This window comes from Nicotiana sylvestris, chromosome 12 (genome assembly GCF_000393655.2).
Source record: "Nicotiana sylvestris chromosome 12, ASM39365v2, whole genome shotgun sequence".
NCBI classification, from domain to species: Eukaryota; Viridiplantae; Streptophyta; class Magnoliopsida; order Solanales; family Solanaceae; genus Nicotiana; species Nicotiana sylvestris.
Window position 1 is genome coordinate 163,269,374 of NC_091068.1, and position 14,719 is coordinate 163,284,092.

A 14,719-nucleotide genomic window follows, 5' to 3' on the forward strand; every position below is an offset into this window, starting at 1 on the left:
GGAGTACTCACATTACTCCCTGCACCATGTGTGCAGGTACAGGTATTCCTGAGGCATAGAGCGAGTTTTCTGCTGTTCAGTTTTCATCGGAGTTATCGAGGTAGCTGCATGGCGTTCGCAAACCCGTTTTCTCCCTTATCTTCTGTATTTATGATATCTTCAGATGTCATTCCTAATTCCATACTTTGTAGAATTTTAGTAAACTCTGTAGTAGCTCATGACTTGTGACACCCCGGTTAGGGCTGAGTTGGGTTGGATTTCCGTATTTTATCTATACTTTCCGCTATTGGATATTATTAAACCATGTTTATACTATAATTGTGTTAATTAATTGTCTTAAAAGGATGAATTGGGTTGAATGGCTGGCCTTGTCTTCATGAGAGGCGCCATCACGACCAGGTTCGGGAATTGGGTCGTGACACCAAAGTTGGTCGCTAATTAGCGACCAACTTTGGTCCCTAAAATAAAGGGACCAGCAATATTGCGACCAGGCATGTTTGGTCGCTTTTAGGCCTACCAGCGACCAACTTTGGTCGCTTTTTGTGGTCGCTTTTTACCGAATTTCTAGTAGTGTCATTTGATCTTTCTTGAGATATTGTTAATTTTAGATAAGATTTATAGAGGAATAGAAGAATATAATTATTGGAAGCTTAAATTTCTTGGAGAAAGAAGGTGAGTAAGAATATTAAAGAGAAAGATAGAAAATATGTCGGGGTTTTTGAAATACGAAGAGATCGGGAAAAGAAAGATTGATTTGGACAAATTAAGAAAGTGAGAGTAAAATTTTTACACGTTATCTAATGAAGGAGTAAGAAGTGAAAAATTGAAATATTAGGAAAATTATTTATCTACTCATGTTTAAGTAAGTCAAACTGTTACTTTATTTATTAACTTGTATTCAACGAGAGATGCATGCATGTCATGTTCCCATGTGATTTTCATTTCTTATTTTTAATGACAACTCAACCTATATATATAGAGTATTTGCTCTAATGTCGTGTTTATTACTCTATTTGGAACCTGTAGATCTGTGAACTTGAACCCATAATTATTCAAGTGTACGTGTGCATACCGTAACGAAGAAGATTCATATAATTTTTTTGAGCTGGAGATCGATTCGCAAATGATTTGATTAATAGATTGAAATCTGTAAGTAAGCATGGAGAAAATTCCATTCCAATTGGCTCATGCTTCAAATTATGGAAGTGGATATAGATCGAGACAGTTTCAATAACTTTGAGTCAACCATATATTAATACCACATGATTCTCAGTTTTGATTTATTATTAAAAATCATAATGGTACCCATCTCCCGTAGACTAATAGAGAGAAAAAAAAAACACTTGATAGATCACTATAATATATAAACAGACAAAAGTAACCAGAAATGTAACTAAAGTAATTAGCCATGGAAAGAAAGATTGAGATAGTTTCTGTGGAGCTCATTAAACCTCTTTCTCCTACTCCCAATCACCTTAGATGCTACGAATTTTCTCTTCTGGACCAAATGGCTGTAGACATGTCTGTTCCCTTAGCTCTATTCTATCCTCCTCCCTTAGATGGCGGCGAATCATCAAGATTACTCCTTTTGAAGAAATCTTTGTCTGAAATTCTTGCTCGGTTTTACCCTTTTGCTGGCCGAATTAAGGATAACTCAGTTGAATGCAACGACGATGGAGTACCCTTTTACGAGGCTTTTGCTCATAACTATCAGTTGGAAGATGTTCTTAGAAAGCCTGCATATGTCAATGAAAGGTTCCTCCCAACTACTGTTGAAGAGGGATCATTCATGTCTGATTCAGCCTTATATCCCCTACTTGTTCAAGTCACCCTCTTCAATTGTGGAGGTATGGCTATCGGTATACGTGCTTCTCACAAAGTTGCTGATTGTGCCACATTGTGCACTCTCATCAATGCCTGGTCAACAATTGCTCGAGGTACCATTGAAGGCGTTGTGCCAGAATTCGTTGCTGCTGCAAAATTCTTGCCACCACCAATTCCCCATGTTCAACCCAAGCCTATGAACTTTGACGTACCCAAAGATCTTGTTGATAAGAAACTTGTCGCTAAATTTATTGCCTTTGATGCTTCTACAATAACATCCCTCAAGGCTAAGGCTGTCAGTGATTCAGTACAAATGCCTAGTCGCGTTGAAGTTGTATCAGCTGTGATATGGAAATGTGCCATGGTTGCTTCAGGGAACGAGACAAGGTTATCTAAATTGGTGCACAATGTAAATATACGAAAGCGTCTTGTCCCTCCATTACCAAACCATTGTGTAGGAAACGTTGTTACACCTGCCACAGCATGTAAAGGCGAGAATGATGGCTCTGACTTGCCCACTTTGGTCACTTGTATAAGAAAAGCATTATCAGAATTGAGTTCCAAATATGTGGATTTTAAACAAAATCGAGATGAGGCAATATTTGCTATTCCCTATGACGCTGCGGAGATCTTTGCAGCACGTTTCCGAGGCGAGATAGAGATACATATTAGTAGCTTGTGTACCTACCCATTTTACGATGTTGATTTTGGCTGGGGAAAACCTTCATGGGTAAGCTTAATTCGATCTTTTGGCGTAGGTACTGTTATATTGATGGATTCAAGAGATAGTGGCGGAGTAGACGCATGGGTATACTTGAAAGACAAAGACAATATGTTAGTTTTTGAGCAAGAGCTGCAGCTGCTAGCATTTGGATCTGCCAAATAATTGAAGAGCTTGCTGCATCAACATAAATTGTTATTGCTTTAGTTCCTTTGTTGTTTCTGTTTCCGGTTTTTTATATTTTGTGCATATCTTTTGAATCTTTAGTTGTTAGCAATGTGAGATATTTTAGAGATGCATGGCACCTGAGATTATTGGTTAATTATGACAAAGAAGGGAAAAGTTTCTATTACATTTCAGCTACCAAATTGAAGATTTTTGCAAGTCTTTAAAGTCACGTGACAAATCAGTACAACAAAGAAACAATAATATGTACTCCACTCCGTATTCTTTTTACCAACCAACAATGTTACATTTTTCGAGAATGGTAACAATATTATATATCTGTAGCATAAAGGATGTGCTAAAGCCATCTTTACAATTTAAAAGAACCAAAAACATAGCTTTCTTACATAACTCCTGTGACAGGGATTCTATGATATCAAACAGGGAATGTGATTCACTGTACAAAATCTTCCTTATACCAAATGTGAAACAAAAAAGAAGGCGCTTCAACTTAATTTTCTGTAAGGAATTGTTGTTCGTCAAAACACCTGCCGTTTCTTTCCCCCAAATGGTCCACCACCAACCAACAACGTACATAATAAATTAGTAATAAAACTAATTACATGGTTCTATCAATTAATCACTGTTTAGCTAACTTTATTATCCCCTGTCACGATCCAATTTAGGATTATGGCCGGCACCTAGGAGCAAGTACTCCCCAGTAAGCCTCATTGGTATTTTATAAAAAATCGGACAGAGTTTCTCCTGTTTTAGGACTATCCAAAAATAAACGTGTTTTAGAAATTACAACACAACCAACCAATATCCACCAAAACAAGTTATAATCCTCATCAACGAAGTACTCCCAACACAATAATACTAACTTCATCTCCAAAAATACGATATGAAAGTCTAATACAAGTCACAAATCTATATCTATAAAAGAATACTCATGATACTCATAGAAATGACTATGGAGCGACTCTAAGAGTTTCAAAAGGAGAAAACATAATAAATAAATAAATAAACTCTTCGCCCACGCGAACAAATGTGTGGCTCACCAGGAACTATCGACCTGCGCGCTCTAATTAACGAAATCCTCGCCCGTGTCAACTGCTGTTTCTGTTAAAAAAAAAATTAGTGAGGAATGAGTCGCTAGCTCAGTGAGTAATAACACTTAGCCACAACCGTTTTTATTTGGGGACAAGTCAGAAAACATGCTAGTATCTCAAACAGAAAATAACATAAAAATGCCCTTTCAGAAACAATAAATAATTTCCAGTCTCATCATATTCTTCTTGTGGTATAATACAATTAATAATTTAGTAATAAACTCGGAAACCACTGTATAATATCAATATTCACATTTGGGAGGTTTCAATGAACGGATCATGTAATCAGTATAACTGTGGACTTCTTCATAAGAAGTCAAATATAACGGTAATCCATACTCGAGGGTAATCGGCAACGGTATGCTAGTTCTACCTTCTCACTAGCGAGGGCTATAATGGTAATCGGTAATTACAAGGTGCACCAGGTCTAACGAACCCGTCGTTAGCTACGGGATCCTTCAAAGTCTACTCCCATTTATACTTGTCTCTGTAATCCGTATATACTCATAGGAAAATATTTTAAAACAATATAGGACATTTCGGTTCTTATCAAATCATGAAATTTCATTTCGATAACAGTAAATTCAAGTAACGGTAAAACATATCAAGTGCCAACAAGAATATTTAAAACAATGGTAATCATGTCAAATAACTATTTCGATATCATATCGAGTAAAAGACTTGTCCTACATGCAACTCAAAATAATCGGCAACACATTCATATTAAAAATCATGTGTAAATCATGTAAGTTATTAAAACACAAATTGCGGTAAGATTACTACTCACAGTACTCATGCCGAAATACCAAAATCGTCACCTTTGGACGACATTGTACGACTTCCTTCAATCAATCTATAGTCCCATCAACATCGATCTCATGTTAATTTCCTTGCTTAAGATAATTTATAGCTAATTTAGGACACTAAGCCCTCAGGTTTCATATTTGAAACTTAATTTGTAAAATTGTATTTACACATGTATGTGTAATTCAACTAGTCCATAATTTAGCTTACCCATATTATATAAAAGTCAAATTCATAATCATGGGTTAGAGAATTACCTTTCAAAGCTTGGTTTCTATCTATTTGTTTCCCTTACATGAGGCATTACTGAAGAAGAGCCAAGAATTTCCTTCTTTTATTTGATCTTTATAACCTTGATGCCAAAAACAAATCCTCAATCCCCCTTCTAATCACGTTCCCTTTAATTGCAAAAAGAAGGTTTGTGAAAGCTTCCTGGAATAAATAATATTCATAGCTTCTGCCAAAATTTAATTCTTTGATTCTTGTCTTCCTTCTTCTTATTCTTTGTTCCTTTCTAATTTCTTTTCTTCTTCCACTGTATGAATTAGCCTTGTGTTCTCCTCGTGCTCCTTCACTCGAAAGAGAGGCGCAAGCCTCACGTTTTTGTTCTAAAAAAAATGGCAGCTCAAATCTTTTCCCCAAATCTCTTTAGCTTATTTTTCATTTTTTTTTCGTGATGCTAATTTAGGTTTCTGATGGGCTAAGGCCCATTTGTATTTTTTTTTATTTGTTGCTTTTATTGATAATTATTTAAATACCTTTACTTTAATAAGGGGTATTACATCCTCTCCTCCTTATGAAATTCGGTTTCCGAATTTAAAATAAGTGTATTTGTAAACTGAAATACGTATACTTGATTCGCGTAGTGTCATCCATTTCTCAAGTAGTTTTTTGTACAAGCTACCTCCAAACTCAAAATGTAAACTCTCTACATATACTTTAAGATTTGCATAGCATGTTCAGACTGCTCGCCTGTCGGTTGATAAAATAGGGTACTAAGATCTATCTACTCGTGTAACCAATGTTTCTTGGAAAGATTGTCAAAATCGTGCAGTAAATTGTGATCTTTTATTAGAAATGATGGGCAATAGACCCCATATAGTTCGACAATTTTCTATTTATGTATATTTGAGTATATTTATCCTCAGTGTGTGAAGTTTTGACTGGCAAAAGTGTGCCTACCATGTAAGCCAATTTTAATTACCCACATATAATTATAACTTCTAATTGTTTAGGGTAGTTTCTCATAAAATTTACTTAGATTCTATTCTATTTTTTTTTACTTTGGAATCTCGAGTTGTTGTAGTGTGCATGCGAGTCACAAATGTTGACATGCTAACAAGTTAAACCTAATTTTAGAAACAATGTTAAGTTGATCTCCTTTCTTTTTTTTACAATTATAATTTTCTTCTAGTCATTATACATTTTATTAGGCTCCATATGTACAGTGTATCTAGGATTGTGCGCTCCGCAAGAATAACTCGTCTTAACACATCTAGTACACATAATTAGTTACCTAGTCGGGAATATGATAATAGGCTATATAGTTGTTATTTACACCATAATTGCCCATGCTTTGTTGTTGTTGTTGTTGTTGTTTTATAATGTAAGTTGCCAATAAAATGCTTCAATTAATGCTATTTGGTTTCGCAGGGAATATAAGATGTGAGGAAACAACATGAAGTGTTTAGAGGCAATAACGTGAAAAAAACACTCACTCAAGAAGTACCCAAACACAAAAGAGCAAAAAGAGAAGGAACGCGGAGACAAAAAGGCCCAGCATACTCACCGCGGTTGCCACCGCGGTCCGCGCCGCGGTTGGAGTTAGTGTTCTCCGTGGTCAGCGCCGCGGTCAACGCCGTGGCCGCGGTGGCATATTCACAGTCCAGAAATTTAAGGGGCCAAAGTGTCAATTCGGAAAAGCTTTTGTAAAACCCTTATAAGATGTAGGAAACTCGCCCAAGAAAGGGGGGCTTATTTTTTTGAGATTACTTTTGCAAGAAGAACAAGTGTGAGAGATCACCCAAAACATCATAGTTCTTATTCTCTTCTATTTTTCTTGCAATTTTCCATTATGAATATTTTCGTAGTTTATTCTTACGTTGTCATGAGTAGCTAAATACTTTAATCTAAGGTTTTGGTGAAACCCGTTGGGGATGACTTGGTTGTTATATTAATATAGTTTGAATTGGTTGTTAATCTCTATTTGTTCATCTACGTTTTGATTGTGGTTAGTTGAAAGGGCCCTCAATTATCCGTTCCTATTTATTATGTATCTTCTTGAGAGAGAGTGCATATTTAGGTAGTTGTTTGAACAACATAACTCCCGGAGTATAGACGAGAGTCATAACCGAGGGTTTAGAGAGTGGATTAGAGATAACGATACCTCGAGTGCAATCTAAAAGAACGGTAATATGAATCTAGCTAGCGTAGCTTGAGAGAGTACGTCTAGTAAATTATCATAATTGCTTGAGAGAGATTTATGATAGCCGGATAGTTCTTGATTGATAGAGACAACTAAGTCATCGCTATAAGAAACGTACAACCAAGGAAATCACTAACGGGAGAAACCATTACCTTAGACCTTATTCCAACTGTTTACACATCAAGCATAGTTAATTTTCAACTGTTAATTATTTTCAGACTTTAGTTGTTAGAAATATCATCAATTGTGAATTACAAGTTTGGGAAAATTGATTCTGTGAATTTAGTAAATCCGTCAAAAGTAAATGATAGGTTAATTCTCTATGGTTCGACTCTGGGCAGAATTACTCAGATTATATTTGCTACGTCCGTGTGTGTCTTTGTATAAGGCATAGTTTGGCGTTATCAAATTTTGGCTCCGTTGCCGAGGAATTAACGGTGTTATCAATTACAATTGAGAGAAGTACAAAAATTCTAAGTGTAGTCAGTTTTCTCTATACCCAATCTTTTCATTGAAATTCTAATGTTTGAACTCTTGTGGAAAATAGTTGTATACCTAGAAGTTCTTCGAGGACTGGAGAACTGCTACAAGGACTCTCAGACCCCGAGAAAACTTTCAGGGCATTGAACCATGCCAACAAAAGACTTCAACAATCTCAACAATCACACAAACTCGAATTTGACATGGGTGACGTAGATAACGTCAACGGAAACGTCAGGAATGAGCCAGCTGACTTAAATGTCAGAAGGGTGACACCTCTTGTGCTCGAAGCTGCACTTTATGACTGGGCACAGCCCACAGCTGATAATCTAGCCACTGCCATAGCTGTGCCCGCAATTCAAGCGGAGACATTCCAGATCACCAACAACATGCTGCATCTACTGCAGAATAAAGGACTGTTCTCCGGGTCACACATTGAAGACCCGCAACAACACTTGAAGAATTTTCTGTCAATTTGTATGACCCAAAGGCAACCAAATGCAACTCTGGAAGCTATCAAGCTGCTACTGTTTCCATTCTCGATAACCGGGGAAGCTCAGACTTGGCTATCCGCCTAACAAGACTGCAAAACAGATTGATGACATATTGCAGTATAGGCAGCAGCCCTCTGAGTCCTTGCAAGAAACTTGGGAAAGATTTAAAAGGATGTTAGTGAAGTGACCTCACCATGGCATTCCAGACCAGATGCTCGGCCAGAGATTCTACATGGGGCTAGCTGACAATTTGAAAGCAAATGTGGATGCGTCAGCTGGAGGTGCATTTTTAAGTAAAACATTCACTGAGTGCAAAATCCTTCTCGATAATATGTCACAAAATTCGGGGTGACTAGAGGTACAACACTGGCACCCATAGTGCATTCAGTTCCTCTTGACCCAAATAATTCGCATGTAGAGAACATGGCCACACTCATGACCCAGATGAGCATATTGACAAAGAAGATTGATGAGATGGGTACAAAACAGGTGCACATTGTTGATACAACAAATGGGGGACTGTGTACACCTTGTATTAATCAGTCTTATGTGTGTTCATGGAGCGGAGAAGGTGAAAATCAATGGGCAAGGGAAGATATGAATTATGTCAACAACTATGGGGGTCAGAGGCAAGGAGCACAACAGTGGAGACCGCAGCAAAATCAGCAGTACATGCCTAATATGCAGCAGCCTGGGGGTATGCACCCTCAAAACCAATTGGTGCCAGTACCATATCAGAAACCACAGGGCTATCCACAGCAAAATCAGCAACAGTGACATACCAACCACCCCTCAGCAGCAAGATAACAACATGGTGGAAATCAGGGGTATGCTTCAGCAACTCATTAGGACAAATAATAAAGTGTAGGAAAAATTGGCAGTGCATGATTCAGCCATAAAGAATATTGAAACGCAGCTGGGTCAGCTGTCCATGGCTTTGAACAACCGTCCTTAGGGAACTTTGCCTGCAGACACAAACATAAACCCCAAGGACCAAAACCTGAATCAGCTGATGGCAGTAAGTCTCCGGAATGGGAGAGATTTAGACAGAGAGCAGGAAATTGCACAAGCCAGCAAGAACACTACACCAGCCACTCCAGTTCAATTAGAGGTAGAGAAACCAACAGAACTTACTGAAGTGGTGGTTGAGTAGAGTCAGGAGGAAAAAGGCAAAGAAAAGATGAATAAGCAAGTTGCAGAACAGGTGACACCTCTTGTACCAGAAAATTCTAACAGAGAGAAGCCAGCAAGTAATGCACAAAGGGTGATACCTGCACCCTTCCCTGAGAGACTGGTCAAACAAAATAAGGCAGACCAATATAAGAAGTTCATAGAGATGCTGCGTCAAATTAAGTTGAATATTCCTTTGATGGATGCCTTGAGGAAGATGCCCAGTTATGCTAAGATGATGAAAGATCTAATGTCACAGAAGTTTGATTTTCAGGATCTATCCATTGTAACTTTGACACAGACCTGCAGCGCAGTGGTGGCAAACCGATGGCTCAAAAGATGTTGGACCCAGGTAGCTTCACTATTCCCTGCACAATTGGAAGTTATGCCTTTGCAAAGGCGTTGTGTGATTTGGGAGCCAGCATAAATCTGATGCCGCTGGCTGTGTACACCAAACTGGGCATTGGTAGAGCTAGGCCAACTTCAATGCTGCTACAGCTGGCTGACTGCACAGTGAAGAGGCCCACTGGTATTCTTGATGATGTGTTGGTACAAGTGGGGAAATTCGTGTCCCTTGCAGACTTTGTTATCTTGGATTGTCAGGTGGATGAGGAGATACCCTTTATTTTAGGGAGACCATTTTAAGCCACGGGGATAGCACTGATCGACTGTGAAATTGGGGAATTAAAAATGAGATTGAACGATGAAGAAGTCATATTCAATGTTCAGCAATCTATGAGGAGACCCAGTGAATATGCTAATTGCTCTCTAGTGGAAGCAATGGATGTAATCCTGCAAGAAGATGATATGGCCCTAACTGTAAAAGATCCATTGGAGGCATGTCTAATGAATTTAGAAGAAATGGATGGTGAAGGGTTAGCTGAATGGATCATGGCACTGGAAGGCCGAAGATTTTAGTCATGGGAACCTCAGTTCGAGTCCCTTGAGCTAGAAAAAAGGGCCACTCCTCCAGCAAAGCCATCAATAGAGGAACCACCCAAGTTGGAACTGAAGGAACTCCCAGATCACCTCAGGTATGTGTTTTTAGGCCCTGATTCGACCTTGCCTGTTATCATATCATCCGGTTTGTTAGATGTGCAGGTAGAACGGCTCGTACAGGTACTGCAGGAAAATAAGACTGCCATTGGCTGGACCATGGCAGACATAAAGGGTATCAGCCCAGCCTTCTGTATGCATAAGATTCTCCTGGAGGAGGGGCATAGACCTTCCAGGGAACACCAACGAAGGCTGAACCCAAACATGAAAGAGGTTGTAAAGAAAGAAGTAATCAAATGGTTAGATACGGGAATCATCTTCCCTATATCTGATAGTAATTGGGTCAGCCCTGTCCAATGTGTGCCGAAAAAGGGGGGAATGACTGTTGTAAAAAATGAGAACAATGAGTTGATCTCAACTCGTACAGTCACAGGGTGGTGTATCTGCATGGATTACCGGAAACTGAACACAACCACCCGGAAGGACCATTTCCCCTTACCTTTCATTGACCAAATGTTGGACAGGCTGGCTGGGCGATCGCACTTCTGTTTCTTGGATGGATATTCGGGGTACAATCAGATATCAATAGCCCCCGAAGATAGAGAGAAAACATCCTTCACCTGTCCGTATGGCATCTTTGCCTTTCGGAGAATGCCTTTTGGGCTTTGCAATGCACCCGCGACTTTTCAATGGTGCATGTTAGCCATCTTCACAAGTATGGTGGAGGATATTATAGAGGTCTTTATGGATGATTTTTCCGTGGTGGGAGATTCATTCGAAGAATGTCTTCACAACTTAAGGAGAGTTCTTAAAAGATGTGTGGAGACAAACTTAGTGCTATACTGGGAGAAGTGCCATTTTATGGTACAAGAAGGTATAGTCTTGGGGCATCGAGTGTTCAGTAAAGGAATTGAGGTCGATCATGCTAAGGTTGACGTGATTGAGAAGTTACCAAAGCCCACTTCTGTCAAGGCGGTGAGAAGTTTTCTTGGACACATTGGGTTCTACCAGCGTTTCATAAAAGATTTTTCCAAAATTGCTAACCCATTATGCAAACTCCTTGAAAAGGATCAGCCCTTTGTGTTTTCTAACGATTGTAGGTTGACATTTGAGGAACTGAAGAAGAGATTGATCACTACACCCATAATTGTTGCACCCAACTGGGAACAACCATTTGAGCTCATGTGTGATGCCAGCGACTATGCTATAGGAGCAGTCTTGGGGCAGCGAAAAGATAAGCTGATGCACCAGATTTACTATGCAAGCAGAACGCTAAGCGGTGCACAGCTCAATTACACAGTCACGGAGAAGGAGATATTGGAGGTGGTGTTTGCGTTTGACAAGTTCCGATCATATTTGACTGGTTCCAAGGTAATTGTATACACTGACCATGCAACACTCAAGTACCTAATTGAGAAAAAGGAGTCTAAGTCATGCTTGATTCGTTGGGTGCTACTGTTGCAAGAATTTGACCTCGAAATTCGTGACCGTAAGGGCACAGAAAATCAAGTCGCTGATCATCTATCGTGACTTGAAGGAGCTGAAAAATCAATTGAGGTCGAAGAGATCCTGGAAACCTTTCCAGACGAGCAGCTGCTCGCAGCCAGTCTTAAGGATGTGCCATGGTATGCAGATTTTGCAAACTACCTGGCCTGCGGTATTGTTCCCTATGATCTTTCATCTGTCCAAAAGAAAAGGTTTTATTGTGATTGCCGTATGTATTATTGGGACGATCCTTATTTGTTTAGAATCTGTGTTGATAATATGATCCGGAGGTGTGTCCCCGAGATAGAACAATCTTCTGTTTTGCAGGCTTGTCACACATCAGCATATGAAGGACATTTTGGAGGAGCCAGGACAGCTGCGAAAGTGCTAGAGGCCGAGTTCTTTTGGCCAACAATGTTTAGAGATGCACATCTATGGGTGAAGGGCTGCGACGAATGTCAGCGAACCGGGAACATTTCCCGTCGCCATAAGATGCCCATGAACCCGATTCAAGAGGTAGAGGTTTTTGATGTTTGGGGGATTGACTTCATGGCCCCCTTCGTCAGCTCATTTGGCAATAAATACATACTTGTTACTGTGGATTACGTGTCTAAATGGGTGGAAGCTGCAGCGTTGCCCACTAATGATGCAAGAGTGGTGATAGGTTTTGAGAAAAAGAATATATTCACCCGATTTGGGATACCAAGAGCGATCATCAATGATGGAGGAACTCACTTCTGTAACAGAGCCTTCGAGAAATTGCTTGCAAAGTATGATGTACGCCACAAGGTGGCTACCCCTTACCATCCGCAAACCAGTGGGCAGGTTGAAGTGTCCAACAGGGAGATAAAAAGTGTACTAACTAAGACGGTGAATGCCACACGAACTGATTGGGCAAAGAAGCTTGATGACGCACTCTGGTCCTATAGGACTACGTTCAAAACACCAATAGGTATGTCACCGTACAAGTTGGTATTTGGGAAGGCCTGTCACCTGCCTGTGGAGCTAGAACATTGAGCTTGGTGGGCACTGAAACAATTGAACATGGATCGCGAAGTAGCTGGACAAAATTGACTGACAGAGTTGCATGAGCTGGAAGAATTTAGATATCAAGCCTTTGAAAGCATGAGGCTTTACAAGGAAAGAATGAAGAAGATGCATGATAAGCACATTGTGGAAAAAAATTTCAAACCCGATGACAAGGTATTATTGTATAATTCAAGGCTGAGATTGTTTCCGGGTAAGTTAAGTCCCGATGGTCAGGACCATTTAGAGTGGTGCAAATGTTCGCAAGTGGAGCTGTTGAGATTGAGTCAGAAGATGGGACAAACAAGTTCTCAGTAAATGGGCAAAGGTTGCAACATTACCTTGGAATAGCTGAAGAAAAAAGGAATACAGGGGTGATCAATTTGAAAGAACCCCAGTATGCGAATGAGGAGTGAAGGCTCAACCACTTGCGTCGTGCCGCGACGTTAAATCAGGCGCTGCATGGGAGGCAACCCACGAATTTGTTGTAAGTGTAGTATGTAACTTTGTGTTAAGAAAAAAAAAGTTGCCAGCCGCGACCACGGGAGACACTGCCTGGCGACGTAAAGTCGTCGCGGCCGCGGCGTCGACCGCGGTGCTGACCGCGGAAATCACTGAAGCATTGCAGTTCCTCCGCGACTGCGGCGCGGACCGCGGTGTTGACCACGGGAGACTTTGTCCCAAACCATGGCGCACACCGCGGACACGACCGCGGTCAGGTACCAGACGGTATATATATATATATATATATATATATATATATATATTTTCTTTTTGTTTTTCTTCAATATTTTTTTTTCATTTCTTCTCCCCTTCAAATTAAAAATAAAAACACACCCCACCCTTATTCCCCTAAATCAAACGTAACTTCCTCCCCCCCCCAAAGTCCCCTAATCCCTCTCTCTCTCTAAACCCTAACCCTCCCCTCCATACTCTCTTCTTCTTCTTCCTCCTTCACAATTACTCCCATCTTTTTCCTCTAAGGTATGATTCCGACCCCCTTCTCTTTTCTTTCTATTTTTCTTTGTTTTTGTTGCATTATGCTAGTTAAAGTTGTTCTAATGTAGTGTTAGTGATATGATTTTGTTTTGTTTAGTTCTTCTTCTTCTTTTCGTGTAATTTCGTTTTTAGCATATGTTTGGTGAAGGGGCTGTGTTTTGAATGTTTGGAATGGTGTTTTTGGTGGGTGATGGTTAAAAAAAAGTGTGGAATGTGTGGGTGTAGCAGATAGTTGAATTGGGGAAGTTTTCTTGATTCCCTTGGGGCCATGAACATGAAGAAAATGCCTTGCCCACAATGTGTTTGAGAAATTGCCTCAATGGTGATATAAGGAGATGTTGTGACATGGTTGTGGTGAAGTCTGAGTAACCACCCATAGTCACACATTTTAGGCTCATCCTAATACGCGTTTCTCTATTTTGACAGGTATTATGAGTTCAGCCCGTAAGAGACAAAACACCGGGTCCTCTGCTAGTGGCCCAGGAGCTCCTCACGAGCTAGGGGCCAAACCAGTGCACCACGGTTTGATAGCACTCGGTTCGTCTCTGCAGAAGCAGAGGCACAGTACAATCAGAAACTTGCCAAGAAGTTACTCCATAAGGTCCATATCGATAAGAAGGCTTTAGTGAAGGAATGCCCCAATATGTTTGATGAGTTACGGAGGTGTCAGCTGGACATCTTCTTTGAGGCTCCCGGGGAAGCCAATATTCAGCTAGTGAGGGAGTTCTATGCAAACCTGCCAGAATACGAGGACAAGGTTGTGACTGTGCGCAACACCCCGGTTAATGCTGCTATAGAGGTCATCCGCAGGGTGTATCGCCTCCCCGCATTCACGAGTGTTGATCATTACATCATGGCTAGTCGCTTGATGGTTGACTGGGACAGAATTCTAGAGGTCATCTGTATACCTGGCAGACAGCCCAAATGGGTAGCACAACTGATGACTCTACATTCCAAGTCTCTTACTTGGGAGGCCAAATGTTGGCTCACTGTCATCACCACTCGGTTGCTACCATCC

At 40.2% G+C, this 14,719-nt stretch overlaps 2 protein-coding genes and 1 long non-coding RNA gene across 3 annotated transcripts; 2 read left to right on the forward strand and 1 right to left on the reverse strand.

The window, feature by feature from the left end:
* Positions 1 to 1,387: 1,387 nt before the first annotated feature.
* On the forward strand, positions 1,388 to 2,876 carry LOC104215130 (vinorine synthase-like). Its single transcript, XM_009764878.2, has one exon. It carries the CDS (start codon positions 1,409 to 1,411, stop codon positions 2,708 to 2,710), a length of 1,302 nt encoding a protein of 433 aa, XP_009763180.1. The 5' UTR covers positions 1,388 to 1,408; the 3' UTR covers positions 2,711 to 2,876.
* Positions 2,877 to 3,558: 682 nt separating this feature from the next.
* On the reverse strand, positions 3,559 to 5,260 carry LOC104215129 (uncharacterized). The gene is made up of 2 exons (XR_708099.2): positions 4,884 to 5,260; positions 3,559 to 3,832 (listed from the first exon to the last, which is right to left on the reverse strand). It is a non-coding gene; the product is annotated as an uncharacterized lncRNA (long non-coding RNA).
* Positions 5,261 to 9,205: 3,945 nt separating this feature from the next.
* On the forward strand, positions 9,206 to 9,840 carry LOC138884042 (uncharacterized). Its single transcript, XM_070164781.1, has 2 exons — positions 9,206 to 9,275; positions 9,470 to 9,840. The coding sequence occupies exons 1-2, from the start codon at positions 9,206 to 9,208 to the stop codon at positions 9,838 to 9,840; spliced, it is 441 nt and encodes a 146-aa protein (XP_070020882.1).
* The last annotated feature ends 4,879 nt before the right edge of the window (positions 9,841 to 14,719 follow it).

Excerpts from the sequence above, each read along its gene's own strand:
- LOC138884042 (XM_070164781.1), top strand. The coding sequence starts at position 9,206 with ATGAATAAGCAAGTTGCAGAACAGGTGACACCTCTTGTACCAGAAAAT. Across the intron at positions 9,276-9,469 it reads TAACAGAGAGAAGCCAGCAA|GATCTATCCATTGTAACTTT; the intron begins GTAATGCACAAA and ends TTTGATTTTCAG.
- LOC104215130 (XM_009764878.2), top strand. The coding sequence starts at position 1,409 with ATGGAAAGAAAGATTGAGATAGTTTCTGTGGAGCTCATTAAACCTCTT.